The sequence below is a fragment of the Petromyzon marinus genome, chromosome 29 (assembly GCF_048934315.1).
Source record: "Petromyzon marinus isolate PM22_M1 ecotype Great Lakes invasive population chromosome 29, UKy_Petmar_22M1.pri1.0, whole genome shotgun sequence".
NCBI lineage: Eukaryota > Metazoa > Chordata > Hyperoartia > Petromyzontiformes > Petromyzontidae > Petromyzon > Petromyzon marinus.
Genome location: NC_133695.1, coordinates 13478257 through 13493497, shown reverse-complemented (window position 1 = coordinate 13493497; position 15241 = coordinate 13478257). Strand labels below are relative to the sequence as shown.

The 15241-nt window shown below is 49.1% G+C and overlaps 1 protein-coding gene across 2 annotated transcripts in view; it reads left to right on the top strand.

Annotated features, from left to right (window-relative positions):
- Nucleotides 1–55: 55 nt before the first annotated feature.
- LOC116947118 (uncharacterized) overlaps nt 56–15241 on the top strand; it is a 92480-nt gene continuing 77294 nt past the window's right edge. Inside the window, exons 1-11 of one of the 2 annotated variants that reach the window (XM_032962538.2) lie at nt 56–211; nt 2174–2361; nt 3836–3908; nt 4577–4687; nt 5762–5875; nt 6777–6983; nt 8500–8641; nt 8943–9106; nt 10519–10668; nt 11351–11452; nt 12034–12174. In XM_032962538.2, the coding sequence (XP_032818429.2) occupies nt 2180–2361; nt 3836–3908; nt 4577–4687; nt 5762–5875; nt 6777–6983; nt 8500–8641; nt 8943–9106; nt 10519–10668; nt 11351–11452; nt 12034–12174 (1386 nt within the window). In that variant the 5' untranslated portion in view covers nt 56–211; nt 2174–2179. Of the gene's footprint in view, nt 212–2173; nt 2362–3835; nt 3909–4576; nt 4688–5761; nt 5876–6776; nt 6984–8499; nt 8654–8942; nt 9107–10518; nt 10669–11350; nt 11453–12033; nt 12175–15241 lie in introns of both variants that reach the window. The other variant, XM_032962537.2, reaches the window with a different exon arrangement.

The following is a 15241-nucleotide window of genomic DNA, read 5'->3' as shown; positions in this document are numbered from 1 at the left end:
GTTGGGGGAAGAGAGGGGCTGTGGCGGGAGGGGCTGTGGGGGCGGGTAGGGGAGGGCCCAGCGTCTGAGGGCCGCTCAGTCTCCATGGTGAGGCGCCGCGTCCTTCCTCCCGTTCCTTGTACTCTTCCCCATCCTGCTGCTGCTGCTGCCGCTGCTGCTCGCTGGACACTGGCACAGGCGGGACACGGCCCGGGGCAGCGAGGGCCCAAAGGTAGCAACCCCTGCCCGTGTTTCCCTTCTCCCTGCTGCTCAAGTTGCTGCTGCTCTGACAGTGTTTGCTGCTGCTGCCTGCTGTCCCTTGTAGGTCCTGCTGCTCCAGCTTTGACTTCCCACTCTTGCTGCTGCTCCTGTCGCTGCTGTGCGCAGTGTACATGGTGCGGGACGCTCATTTACCAATTGCCATGGTCATCTCCACCCAACGTTGTTTGCACACCATTCGTTTCTCAATATCCATTCGTTATTCATAACAATACATCATTCATAAATAAAAACTCCAAACATGTCCACCCGTCTTATATATTCGTCATCCATTGTTCATATCCATCCATTCATATCCATAATCCACTCATTCACATAATCTCCATACTTCATCCTTTGCTGTTAATCCTCCCATGCGTACAGGTGAGTGCTACGAGGCGGCGCGAGTGAGTTCCTGTGGCAGGGTGAGCCCTGAGTGAGTTCCTGTGGCAGGGAAAGCCCTGGGGGAGTTCCTGTGGCAGGGAGAGCCCTGGGGGAGTTCCTGTGGAAGGTAGAGCTCTGGGGGAGTTCCTGTGGCAGGGAGAGCCCTGGGGGAGTTCTTGTGGAAGGGAGCGCCTTGGGGGAGTTCCTGTGGCAGAGAGAGCCCTGAGTGAGTTCCTGTGGCAGGGAGAGCCCTGAGTGCGTTCCTGTGGAAAGGAGAGCCCTGGAGGAGTCCGCCGTGCTGCGAGACCTCTCCCTCAACAGGTGTCGTGCTGCCACAATAACTACACACGTGTCATTGTGTCACCTTCACAGTGAACAACCTGGTGAAGTAGAGTCAAAAACCCCGCTTAGACACAGCGTTGGGAGACCTTCATACAGTACCAGCACTGGGTTGGCAAAGGGCCGTAAATTATTTGTTATGATAATAGCCCTTGTAACAATAATGAATGGGTACTAGTCTATTATTGGGCACCTGGCGTTTGAACAAAGCCATCGAGCCACTACACTCGCACGTTTAATATTGTGAGCCATTCCACGGCAATCCAGGGTGGTAGGCAAGTGGAGTCCGCTTGTTCCACCAGAGTTCGCGCGTTGTCTTGGGCAGTCATCGGTGATATACGCCTCTGGTTTTCCCCCCTCACCGCATTCTCCGTTTGGCAAGTCCTTGTTATCCCATACACCTTCTTCCATGGATTGTTGGGACACGGTTGAGAGTGATCCCCGCTGCAGAGGCAGCAGAGAGAAATGAGGGTTGTCATTTCGTGGGGGGTTCAGTCAGGTTGTTGTTTGGGACTCCACTGTTTGATGCAGGGCTCTTTGCTGTCTCCCAGGGAACGAGATCGTTTTGACACAACGTGCTCCATTCCGGACACTCAGCTACCGTTGTTGCATGTCAGGCGGTGTTTACTAGGAGCCTTGGAAGAGGAGTCGCATTGTAGATGGCTCCCTCGTGTGGATTCATGTTGTTTTGGACCTGTGGCTCCCAACCTGTGCCCTGCAAGGCCGTGGAAAGTGGTCGCAGAACTGTTGTGGATTCGCCATATGTAACACGCAGGATTTCCTGATCAATATTACTATTCACAATATATTTTTGGGGTCAGATCGCATAAGTAAAATGTGTGTTGTCCACCCTCCATCCATTTGACAAAAATCAATTATGAATTGTACACCATATTTAATTCTGCCCACATAGCACAATATGATTTACAGCCCACTACGCAACTATTTAGATTTCATTTGAGCCAATAAAAAGCATGTTCATCGTTTTCATGGCTCTTAAACAACATTTAACAGCGCTTCTCTGGTGGTTTTATTGTTGAAATGCATTATATTGGTGCATGGTGGTCCGCAAAAAAAAATTGAGGGTTGACAGTGGTACGCAGGCCCACGGAGATTGGGAACCACAGCAATGTTGTATGCCCCTATGTCCAAGCTTTATCACAATGCTGTTTCCAATCTGCTGATAAGTCCTCCACCTGCCCCCCACCTGCAGACCGCGATGCAGGGAGACAGGGTGCTGGACGAGAGGCTGCGGGCAGTGTTGGCAACGGTGCCTGGGCTGCCCCGGATCAGCGAGGGAGCCCAGCGCCTGGAGCAGGGTCTGGCGGGCGAGCTGAGCGAGCTGCGAGCCCAGCTCCAGGAGTCGGGCCTCCTGTCCGGCGCTGCCTCTCGCTCCGTCAGGTGCGGCACTCCGTGGAACGAAGCTCAAGCTTGCGCAGAGTCCAGTACTTGTACAGGCAGGGCAGGGGGACCGCCTCGCAGCCGCCCTCCTGATCGATCAGCCTCAAATTGACGGAAAAAACATTTGGGTTTGAGAGAAACCAAGATAAGAGCTGCCATGGTGTAATGGTGAGCCATCAAGAGAGGAGAGCAGTTCTTCGTATTGCTGATGTTGCTGTAGAGCAACAGCTGTAATGTTACATTTAGATGCTTGAGCCAGATGATTGCGTCAGGAGTAACAGAGTGCTGAATCATCGCTGTGTTAATGCTCCTTGCTTCATGGTCGGTGACACGGTGGAGATATGTTAACTACCTCGCCTGGTATACAGGAGGTTGTGGGTTTGATCCTGACCCTGACGCCTGTATGTTTGGAGTTTGCATGTTATCCCATGGTCGCGTAGATTGGTCTCCAGGTCCTATGGGTTTTCCCTCCACATTTAGAAACATGTGTTTAGAGTATTTGGCTGCTATACATTTCCACATGATAAGCCACTTCGTTGAGCTATCATTTGTGGCCAGGTCATTTCCGAAAATGTGCTATAAGCTCAGTGGGCCTTACCTGGTTAAATAAAAACTAGTTTATTTTAGTTTCGTATTCGTGAATTGGGCATTGAGCCATATTTTACATGGTCCGTTCTGGATGGTGACCACAGCCAGATACAGGTGAGTTTTGACATTTTCTATTTGTGCATAAAGTATCCGCATTTGCTATGGAGGGCACTGCTCCATGATAATTTAAGCATGGAAATAGTGACTTTTGTAAAAATATGTAACAATATTCATATAAACTAGGTAATGCAGCAAATCTAAATCCAGATGTGGTTTCAATACAGTTTTTGGTCTTTCATAAGATTCACATTAACATAAATGGAGGAATTATGAACCATGTTACATTTGCTTATGGCACAGCCACTCGAACAACCAACAACAACAAAATTACAGGAGGTAATTGAACACTTCAGCAATGAAGGCTGGAAAGCTGGCCAAAACATAAAAACGAAAGTCACGTGAAACAAGTTCGTACGAGGGAACCAAGTCCACTCTTGCAGATGCACATTTGTAAATTGCTAACATTCTCACAAACATCTTGATGGATAATTGTTGAGTAAGGTAGGGATAGGCAATGTAGTATGTATAATCAGTGGAGACACTTCCATATGAACCTCATTGAGAAGACCTGTTCCATTTTAGAAACTGATGCCAATAATGCTTAGCGGTACTTCCCCCCCCCCCCCCCAAAAAACAACGAGATCATGGAAGTTAAATGCAAATCCACTGAGAATATGTAAACAACAAATAAAAATTTTGAGATGGCTTCCAGATGTTATTGTTTATAGTGTGTATGAGTCTTTAGTCTACAAATTATTTCACTGTACTGTATCAACGTTGTCAAGACACGGCATGGTGGTGAAACGTGCCTTGTGCCGTTGTGCAGCTCTGTGAGCGTGCCCAAAGACGCGTCGTACTTCCGTCGTGAACGTGAGCTGCGGCTAGCACAGGCCTTGCAAGTGAGTGCGTCTGGGTCCATTCACAATGTTTATCCTCAGCAACACGTGCACTCACTGCCAGCCATTCATTCACTCTCGTAATGTGCCTCCCTTACACGGTGTTGGCCACCCACCCTCTCGTGTGCCATGTTTGCGCACAGCACTTTTCCCAACAGAACAATCTGTTAAGGTGATACGGGGGACCTTTATCTTCGTCTTTTTTTTTTGCTTATACACATTCAGAAATGTGCGCTTATTGGTGGTCAGACGTTTGTTTACACCTGTACGACTATATGAGTTGATACCTGTGTGCGCGTGTTCACACCTGTGCCACTATGAGTTCACACCTGTGTTCACACCTCTGTGGCCACACCTCTGTGGCTATGCGAGTTCACACCTGTGTGCGTGTTTTCAAACTTGTGCGGCTATGTGAGTTCACACCTGTGTGCGTGTGTTCACACCTCTTTGGCTATGTGAGTTCACACCTGTGTGCACGTGTTCACACCTGTGTGCGTGTGTTCACACCTGTGTGCGCGTGTTCACACCTCTGGCTATGCGAGTTCACACTTGTGTGCGCGTGTTCACACCTCTGCGGCTATGTAAGTTCACACTTGTGTGCGTGTTCACACCTGTGCAGCTATGCGAGTTCACACCTGTGTGCACGCGCTCACACGTGCGTGCGCGTGTAGGTGAGTGGCGCGCTCCCCGTGCAGGTGCATGCCGACGCGATCCTCGCTGAGTTGAACACGTGCCTGGCGCGCGAGCACATGCCCGGCAGCCTGCCGCTACTGCTGCACCAGGTGCGTGGGAGGGGGTCAGAGCCACCCGGGCATCTGTGTAGGGCAGCCCTCGGTGCTTGGTATGAATTATGGCTCCGAGCACTTACGGTAGCAATGGTTGTATTCTGTAATCCAGCGCTGTGGAAGCAGCGAGGGTTGGTGGACTGATAAGCCGGCGCCACCAATGATCTTGTGGCAGCATATGACTCTTCCCCATTCTGGTGACGCTTCTCAACGCTAAAATTAACTTTGAAAAAATACAGTGCACTGTCTTTTAGGAATGAAAATCTCGATGTTTTTAATTCCTATAATCATACATCAACTAGGTCGTGTTTATACACATCTTGGGTAGCAGTCTGCTGAAACAGCAAGGACACGATTAAATAATCACATACGAGTACTTCTGTTAATTGCTCTGTAACAGAACACTGGCATACGTAAGTTGGTTTATGAATTGTTATTACTTATGGGACGTGCATCAATCGCCTGCACACATAAGCATATGGACACGCACGCATTCATGTACTCGGGATCGCGCATACACGAAGACGGTTTCCGATGTTTGAGTAATCTTGAACGCATCGACGGAAGAAAAAAATGAGAATGGAAGTCGTCAGAAGGAGATGGAAGAAGCGGGTTGGATCCATTCTACGCTGGGCACGGTTTGAGGATTAAGGACGTTACAGAAGGAAGGATGGAAGGGGATAAGAACGAGGGGAAGGACAAGGATCGGGATGCTGGAGGAGCTAAAGGAAGAAGTTCGTTTGTGGAATGAAGAGGGCAGAGAACAGAGAATAATGGAGAAACTGTCAACATTTTCTTATTTTGCCTAGGTAAGGCACTGAGCTATATTGATTTTTTTCAGAAGTGACCTGGCCACAAATAATAGCTCAACAAAGTGGCTTATTACGTGGAAATTTATATCAGCCAAATACTCTAAACGCATGTTTCTAAATGTGGAGGGAAAAGAACGGAGGATCCAGAGAACAATCCACGCTACAAATGCAAAGCACCAGAGACGATTACTGTTAGATTCTTTCTTTCGCGCCGGTGAAGTGTAACTTCTGCATCGTTGTGCCGTGCGATCCACTGCAGTTCTTCGTGGACCGGATGCGTGAGTTGGCCCGGCTGAAGCACGTGCTTATACTGCGCTGGGAGCGCTTCTGTTGTCACGTGCCGCAGATGCAGCACCACTATGCCGCGTACCAGGTGAGCACCACGATTGGCTCCGGCCCCCCTTCCCGCGACAAGGGAGGCGCGTCCCAGTGGCTGTGCGTGCCTCAGTGTGCATGTGCAGCTGTTCTCTCTCTCCATCCCTCGACAACGCTTGAACTCCTCTTGAACTCCTCTCGACCATCATGGATTTGCAGATGAGAGGAGTTTTTATCTGAATATTTCCTCGACAAGCACTGATAACAGAATGGAATGACGACACAGGAAGCAGGTAAATTGATCCGGTTATCCAGTTGTCTGTTGTCGTCTATGCCGCAGGTAAAACGCAAAATGTACAGCAGTGCTCATCATGGATGCAAGTTTCACGTTGACCATATTCATTACCATCCATCATCATCGTCAGAGAAATATGGAATTGCCACCATTGCCCCGGGATTACCGAATGAGATCATTATTGATGAATATTTAGTTTTATTTCTGAGTATTCACACACTCTGTCTTTGTCTCCTGTGATATCTGTCGTGTGTAAAATGGCCGCAATATTATTCATGATTCATTTTGAATGTTATTGCCGTCAGCGTTCGTACCATGCGGCGTCTTGCATTCGTTATGCAGATGCTGTATGAATCCATCACATTCGGCGACAACACTGCCTGAAAAGAAAACATATATAACTGGCAACGTTCCGGGCAATTGCCCTTCTTCCTGTACTATGAAGAAGGGCCATTGCCCAAAATGTTGCCAATGGTAATTTTTTTTGTTTAAAACCACACGCACGCCGTGTTATTGATGAGTGTGCTGAATTGCTTTGTTAACTCTGCTTGTTGTGCACCACTGCGCACGCAGCAGCAGCAACAGCAAAAGCAGCATCGCCAAACCATTTGTCTAAACCGGGGACCGCTTCGTGCGTCACGCCCATGTGCGTCCCATCTCGCAGCAACACGTGGCACTGGCGCTGCGTGAGTACAGCGACGCTCGCGAGCGGGCGCGACGCCTGGCCGCCGCGCGCGACACCCTCCTCGCCGGGGTGGGAGCCGGAGCCGACGGCACCGCAGGCCGCGTCGCCCCGGATGACTGCGCGATCTACGCTCGCTGGCTCGTGGGGCACCTGCGCTCTGTGCGGCTCGTCCACTCCTTCGTGCGCGTGCGTCTCCCATCTCCCGCACACTAGACGCTCGGCTAGCAGTGGACGCGCTGAGCCGACGGTTTATGGTTCCCAGGATGCATGCGACCAACTCTCCCGGAGTGCGCCCGACCCTCGTCATGTCAGAAGCTAAGCAGGTTTGAGCCTGGATAGCGCTGGGATGAGCGACCAGGTGTTAGCCGGGCGGTGTTGGATATGCACGTGGCTGCCTGTAATCCATCACTGTGGAGGCAGCGAGGGTTGGCGGATTGTACAGATGTTGCGAAATTCCCTTACTCTGGGTGTCAAGGAGGTGCCAGACCCTGGCTCGCCAGAAGGTGGAACAAATGTAGACCCCACCTGTTCCATTTGTATGGAAGAGCATTTCCCTTCACACGTATGGGTTTTTGCCGGATGCTCCTGTTTCCTCCCGCATGTAAACACTTGTTCATTGGTCAATAACACCTTAATATATAGAGGACCACAGAGCTTGGGCAATTGTTGGTGCCAGCTCATTGATTGGCCTCCTTCCATCTTGCCTATGGTTGCTTCTTACGCCTCTGAGTCGTTCTCTGTCTACGACAGTGATTAAATACTGTGCGGTGGTGGCGCATTATAAGTTTAAATTATTTTAGCTGCTGCAGAGTTACTTTGTCCTCAGAGGGTAGTGCAACAAATGTAATTGTTGCCCTGTACTATGCAGCAATGGCTATGTCCCCTGCCTTTAGGGACCGTCCATAAATGACGTCACGCGATTTTGGACGATTTTTGACCCCCCCCCCCCCATCGTCACACGGCGTCACAAAAAGTCAGACCCCCCCCCCAAATATGACGTCACAAAGCTCTGCCCCCCTCCCCCCAAAATAAAACATGCTTCAAATCGCTTTAAACTATTGTCATTGTAGTGTGTATTTAATGTGCCGCTGCACTCCGATGTTGTAGGAGAAAACATTTATTAAAAAGTCTAATTAATTAAGTAGAACGTGTTGTCTATATTTATTTAAAGTTGCGCATTTTTTTGTGACGTCACATTTCTCAAACCCACCCCCCCCCCTCGTCACACATCGTCACAGATGTCTGACCCCCCCCCCCCCGAGGTGCGTGACGTTATTTATTGAAGTATAGTCAGTCCCCTCGATCCGCATGGCGTTGGGAGGGGCTATTATCTAGTAGCGGTTTAGAAAAAGAACCTGCACGTATACATTAAAAATTACTGTTCATATACATAAAACAACAAAAAATTTCGCTTCAAAATGACACTTGATTAGCTCTGGAAACAATATAATTAATTTAATAAGGGTTAGTTTAAAATAAAAACAAACTGACCAATGTTCAAAAGTATGAGGATGGTAGAACTGCACTTTCGAATGAAAATGTGGGGGAAAAGTGGTTTGTAATTGATAGCTACGATCGGCCCACAGACCGTTGTGTTGTGTGCAAGGCATGGCCATCGCTGTCTACGCGGGTGCAGCGTGCAGCATTCTTTTCCCCCGCGTCACAGCTGGTGCGTTGTGCCATGCGCTCTCCACATGTGCAGTTCCTGCAGTGGCTCCCCGTGTCCCACGGGGCCCTCGCGGAGCCCAGGGGCTCGAAGCAAGAGGAGGAGCCTGATGGAGGGAACCAAGCAGAGGAGTCTCCTCCTCGGCCTGGCAGCACCATCCAGCACAGCAGCGCACTATGTGCGCGCGCAGGTTTACAAACACACGTCATGACTTTGTATGCTTTTTGATGTTTGAGTTCATTCTTTTTTAAATGTGGAGTACAGTAGTGGCTTGTCCTTCACTGGCTGCGCATGCACTGCCCACATGTACGTATGTGGTTTTTTCACGGTTCACTCTTGAGTGGGTTAGGTTATGCGAGGAACGTGCATCGTCTCGATGAAGCTAAGCTCCCCGAGCCGCGGACTGGTGAGTCGGCGAGATGCCGAGACGTCGGCCTCTTAAGAGCGGCCAGTACGTGCGCTCTGTACCGCTCCTGCAGGCGTCACGACCGAGAATGCCGAGGAGCCCTTATGGGACGGGGGCCACGGGCAACACGCAGAGGCCTTCATGCCTCAGCTGCTGTCGCTGCTGTCTCACTTTGGCGTGGACTGGAGCCCACCCACCCCACCTGGTGTGCCGGCCAATGGAGAGCTCCTCGCCATGGTCAGTGCTGGGGGGCGACATTGGCGACCACGCGACGTCGATACCGGCGTCCAGGGGGCACGTGTAGAACAACCGTGAATGACGCCGGTCACTCTGTGTGTGCGTGTGTTTGTGCGCGCATTTGTATGGTCACAGTGCAGTACAACAGCATAGAGATGTCCGCCCCCACCCCCAGCCCTCTCAACTCCCTTGATTGCGAACGCGCAGGAGGGCCGTTACAAGTTACAAATGTTCGCCACTGTTTTTGGTCGTGAGCAGGTATTGAACTCCGGTCTCCGGTACCATAAGGTACATGGTATACACTGCACTCTGATCCCAGAGACCGGAGTTCAATACCTGCTCACGACCAAAAACAGTGGCGAACATTTGTAACGGTCCTGGGCTTCCCCTATGTCAAAGCAGTCTGTTAAAAGCATATAAAGGGGATACAGTATTTGTCTTTGTGTGTCCCACGTACTGTACCTTCAGTCAGGTCGGTGGTAGTCCACTCAGCAGGCAAACTTTGATGAAGCCTCAGGTCCGCTTTGATACTAGGCCTCACCTTGCCGATAGCCTGCAAAACACTCATGTGCGATGAAGGGCGGTCCTCAAATCGGCCAAGTTGAGTGGTCACTGTTGCTCAGCTATAGTCGTAGTACCACGTGGCAAACACACACGTTCACTTTTTTGCTTTACACATGGCCATGCGGAGCATCTGCACATTGAATACATCAAACTGGAGGCTTCCTTGATTGACAGCTAATAATCACTCAGAGCAGGGCTTCTCACACTTTTTAATTCCAAAGTCTCAATTTCGAGCTTGCTTGATCTTCACTGCACACTGAACCAAAACCTCACTGTGGGCCATGGTGGGTGGTGTTGATTTTGGGTGGGTGGGTGGGCGGATGGGTAGGTGGAAATGCGTTACAGCTGAGAGAGAATTAACAATCCTTTGCTCACTGTACACGGCACTTGTAACGGCTCTCCTGCGCGTTCACAATCAAGGGAGTTGAGAGGGCTGGGGGTGGGGGCGGACATCTCTATGCTGTTGTACTGCGCTGTGACCAGTGGAGAGGAAGGGGCGAAGAGTTGGGGGATGGGGGCTCGATCGGCCACTGAACGGCACAGAGGAGAATTTGTCCATCCCAGATTGTGAACAGTGAGATTCTTTCCTTTCGTATGATTCTGAAACTACTGCGGCGAACCTGGGACTTTAACTGTGGCGGCGGCACAGCGGTTGCAGAGCACTGCATTCGAATGCAGATGACAAGAGAGTGACGTTCACGGCACTGACATCATCGCAAACCTACCTGAATTTGTGGTGCAGGTTCCGTGTTTGCTCCGACAAGCTGCATTTCTCCAATGTGAGAATTTGCACCCGCCCACCTTGAGATGATTCACATCCTCATAATCCTTTCCGGGTTGTTCCCCAGGTGTCTCAGAAGTTTGGCAGCATCTTCAAGCGGCAGGAAGAGATGAAGTGCTTCCCCGTGTACAGCCAGGTGCAGCCAGGTGGGGTGGGAGCCCTTGGCACAGTTGGTGTGGCCAGAAGAAAGGAGGCAACCTGGCTCCCCTACATCAAGGTACACACATTTCCAGTACAATGTCGCATATCCAAACGTCGCATATCCGCCCGGACCAATGAACAACTGCCCACACCTAGTGCTAGTGTTTGAGCAGTGGTAACTGTCGTTTTCTATTGATGTTCACGGATCCTGAATTTTGACACATCCGCCTATTGCTTGGTCCTCAGCTCGTCGGATATGCGAAATACTGCCAATGCGTGCGTGTTATGGGCATGCCCGTCCCTCTGATTGTAATGCGCGGTGGCATTATCAAATGCCTGTTTTTCACCAGGCATGGTGGTGCACGACTGTGATGCCAGGCTCACCGAATCACCATAGCCGGCGGCTGTGGTGCCACAAAGGCAGACTTGGCCAAACTACACTGATGTTATGACATATGGGACACTTGCGAGCTCCTGGGATGGTTTTATGCTATTTTTGTGAATGATGGCAGTAGCAGCGATCTGTTCAGGAGCGAGACGCCAATGTCGAGGTCTGCCAGCCACGACGAGAGGGCTTCAGGAGAGAGTTCGTGCAGTTTTGTGATGTACTGTGTGATTCATAGTTTGGCTACCATGACCAGACACCAAGTGGGAGGGGTCTGTCGCAGATCATTGCGGGTGCACATACATCGAGTGTCAGGGATGTGTCGCAGGTGATCGAGGTTGCACATAGATCGAGTGGGACGTGTGTGCCGCAGGTGAGGCCGTGCCAGGACCCGTGGCAGGAGACCGCCATGCAAGAGCTGAGGGAGTGCAGGCGACGGGATGAGCTGCTCCACGTGCTTTCACAGTTCCTGCAGGTAGCTTAGCGTCGCGAGCGGCGCCCCCACACGCTCAATGCCGCTTCTAGGGAGTGGTCAGCACGAGAGCGAAAGAGGGAGGGGGGGGGGTATCTGTACGTAATCATCTGAGGCAAGGTGCAATACTTAGACATCTGCTTTGAAGCAGTGTTAATAAACATTTTAAGAAAATAACAACTTTAGGTCTTTGTGCACCCAGCCTACAATGGGTCTGTATGGGATAGAGTGTTTCCTCCTCGCACGCACGGGTTTTTTCTGGGTGCTCCAGTTTTCACCCACATTTTACACTCAGTAATTGGCTGATGAAACCTAAATAACTAATCACAGACCTTCAGCAGTTGTTGGTGCCAGCTAATTGCGTGGCTGCATTCCCACTTGTCTGTGGTTCCTGGCGCCTCTGACTCATTCTCTATCTTTGAGAGTGAGCGAATACTGTGCACATTACAAGTTGAAGTAATAATAATTATTAAGTGTGGTATGCATGTGTTGACTGTGGAGTGCAAGTTGCTGATAAGCTATATTGTTAGCCTGGAGTCTGGCTTAGAGCACATGCAAGGTGTGCGTGTGGCTTTATTTTTCAGATTTCAAATGCGGAGAGGGTGATGCTGGTGCTAAAGAAGCATGCAGCCACCATGCACAGACTGGAGGTGACGGGGCATTTACAAACGACCGACAGCTCCCACGTCTGGAGCGAGATTTATGGCAGCCCGGCTCTCTATCAGGTGAATCCAGACACAGCCCTTATGATGTTCCTGCAAGAGACATCTCCAGGAACTAAATCCCAATGTTGAAATCGGCTAGCCACAACCATACCTCCGATTAGCATGGTTGGCTACGTACTGTGCAAAAGAAGTTCAACATGAGTACATACACAAGAGGGTTGCAGGAGAGAGTTTGTGTAATTTTGCTACTACTTCGTTAAAGGAGTGCAGACTCAGTGGTTTACTATATGTTCCATAGTTTGGGTACCATGTACGTATGTATGGTGAACCTCTTTCACACCGTGCGTAGCCAACCATGCTAATCGGAGGTGCGGGGGAAGGTAACAAACTAAGTGCAAAAAATGGCTACAATCGCCATGGCTAAAATCACAGAAATGTGGCTTGTCTTTAAGTTTCCATTTATGAAGAAGAAACAGAAATTGAGTCCAGGAATCATCATCATTATCAATAATTTGGAATTCCCAATGGTGATAATACCTGCAGACCAAAGCTTTTCATGCTGTGATGCAAATATGCTTCACGATCATGAATACTTGACTTTCTGAGAAGGTTCATTCACAAAGAATAAACAAATTTACACTCATTGGGTGGCAACATGGTGTAGCAGTAAGCACGTTTTCTGCTTGTTACAGAGGGTCACGGTTCGAATCCAGCGGTCACCCTAATTAATACTGCGGGTGTAGTAACCGTAATAACACTACACGCCGTCTTCTTCACAGTGGACGTTAACAGATCCTGCGACATCATTCACAAGAAAAGGCCGTTGTTTGCCAGCGTCGGGGTGCAAATTTGCCAAAACACTGTGTAACAAATTAGTTTTTTGTTCCTGGGTAGTAAGTGTTATTTCCTAATTGCTTATGCCTCAAAAGAACAGAAAATGGATATTATTCCCCGCAAACTTTGCTTTTGTGACCAGGACAGTGACATTTTTTTATTTACATATTTTCCAGAACATTCCACATAGATTCAGTGCTGATTAAACTTGAAGTAACTTCTAGAACATTGTAGAACTTTCCAGTAATATAAATAGTAGTCTCAATACAGGGGCCTTAAGCCCACCAGTTCAGTTTATTTCCAGCTGCCTAAGTGGATACATATCTGGATTTTTCTGAGATGGCATCAAGAGGCTGCAATCATCCGGCAGACACATTTTGCTATATCTGCGGCCAATTTATCAAGACAAGAGCGAAAAAGTACTCTGTGGAAGCATCTGCTAAGATGTGTGAGGCCTACAAGGCACATTTTGGTATGCCTGTCGGGGATCAAGACAAACCCTGGGCATCTCATTTCACCTGTGAGAAATGCAAAAAAAACCTCTGGAAGGTAAGATGGACAATTGTTGCTCGGAATTTTATGTTATCAAATTTGTAATAAAAAATTTTAATTGTACATTTTTTTAAATGTTTTAAAATTTTCAATGTTATTTGAAAAATATACCATATATTAAAAATGGTGCGAGAATCTCTTACAAATTAGTCATGGGTGAAATCAATGTATTTTTGTAGGATGGTACAGAGGGGAAAAGAGAGCCACGAAGTTCGCTATCACTGACCACTCAAGCAACTGCTACTTCTGCATTGTGGACCCTTCGAAACGTTGGACTGGCAATAATGCACCTGCTATCACGTATCCGGACCTTCCTTCATCCATCGCCCTGGTGCCAAACTGCCTTGAGCTCCCCATATCATCTCCTCCGGTGAGAGAGCAGCCATCTTTAGAAGAGAGCAGCAAGTCAGAGAGCGACGAAGACGTAGATCCAGATGACAATTTCAGAGGTGGAGCTGAGGAGAGAAACCCATACTACCCCAACCAAAAAGACCTCAACGACTTGATCAGAGATCTTGGTCTCACCAAGTCCAATGCCGAGCTTTTGACATCTAGACTCAAGCAGTGGAACTCGTTGGATGAAAGTGTGCAAGTCGCAGATCAGAGAAAGTGTCACCAACCTTTTTGCAGCTTCTTCACCCATCAAGATGGGCTCTGCTTCTGCCACAATGTGACCAGTCTGTTCGAGGCAATCGGAATCGCCTGTAACCAGAATGAGTGGCGCCTCTTCATTGACAGCTCATCCAGGAGCCTAAAAGTCGTGCTTCTCCATAATGGTAACAAGTACCTGTCTCTTCCCCTGGCTCACTCGGTGCACCTCAAAGAGGATTACAACAGCATCAAGACCTTGCAGGATGCCTTGAAGTATGATGAGTACGGCTAGGAGGTCATCTGAGACTTCAAAATGGTGGCATTCCTGATGGGTCTCCAAGACGGTTTTACCAAGTTTCTCTGCTATCTTTGCCTTTGGGACAGCAGGGACACCATGGCGCACTACCACAGGCGGGACTGTCCACAGCGGACCGAGTTCTATGTAGGGGGGAAGAACGTCAACTGGTGGACTCCCGGAAGGTGTTGATGTCACGACTGCACGTCAAATTGGGCCTTATTAAACAATTTGTCAGAGCTGTAGATAAGGATTCGGCCGCCTTCAAGAACCTTCAAGACTTCTTCCCTAAGCTGTCTGAGGCAAAGGTCAAAGCCGGTGTCTTTGTCGGACCACAGATAAAGAAGATCCTGGAGTATAGTAATAGGTTTTTACCCTTTTATCTGGCACAAAAGCTGACACCTTTATGCAAGGGATCATGTTTGCAATAACTACAACACAAGTAGTCAAAATGCAAACAAAAAAGACAACTCTGATAATATGCACTGTCCTTGAATTTGATTGGTCCACACCCGAGACGGCTTTTCTTAGAGCCCAGTCTCTACTGGTGTTGGACCAGAAGACGCCAAAAGGCGTACAACTCAAAAACCGCGCACCATCAGAGTATTGAGAGCTCGGGGTAAGCACTTACATTATGAGACCTCCTTTGCCAGTAACAAGATATAGTAATAGGTTTTTACCCTTTTATCTGGCACAAAAACTGACACTCTCATAATGTAAGATCCTGGAGTGCAATTAATTCTCCAAGAAGCTCACTAGTAAGGAGAAAGCGGCTTGGAACAGCTTTGTCGCAGTGGTTTGTGGCTTCCTGGGAAATCACAAGGTCGAAAACTATGTGGAGCTGGTTGAGACTGG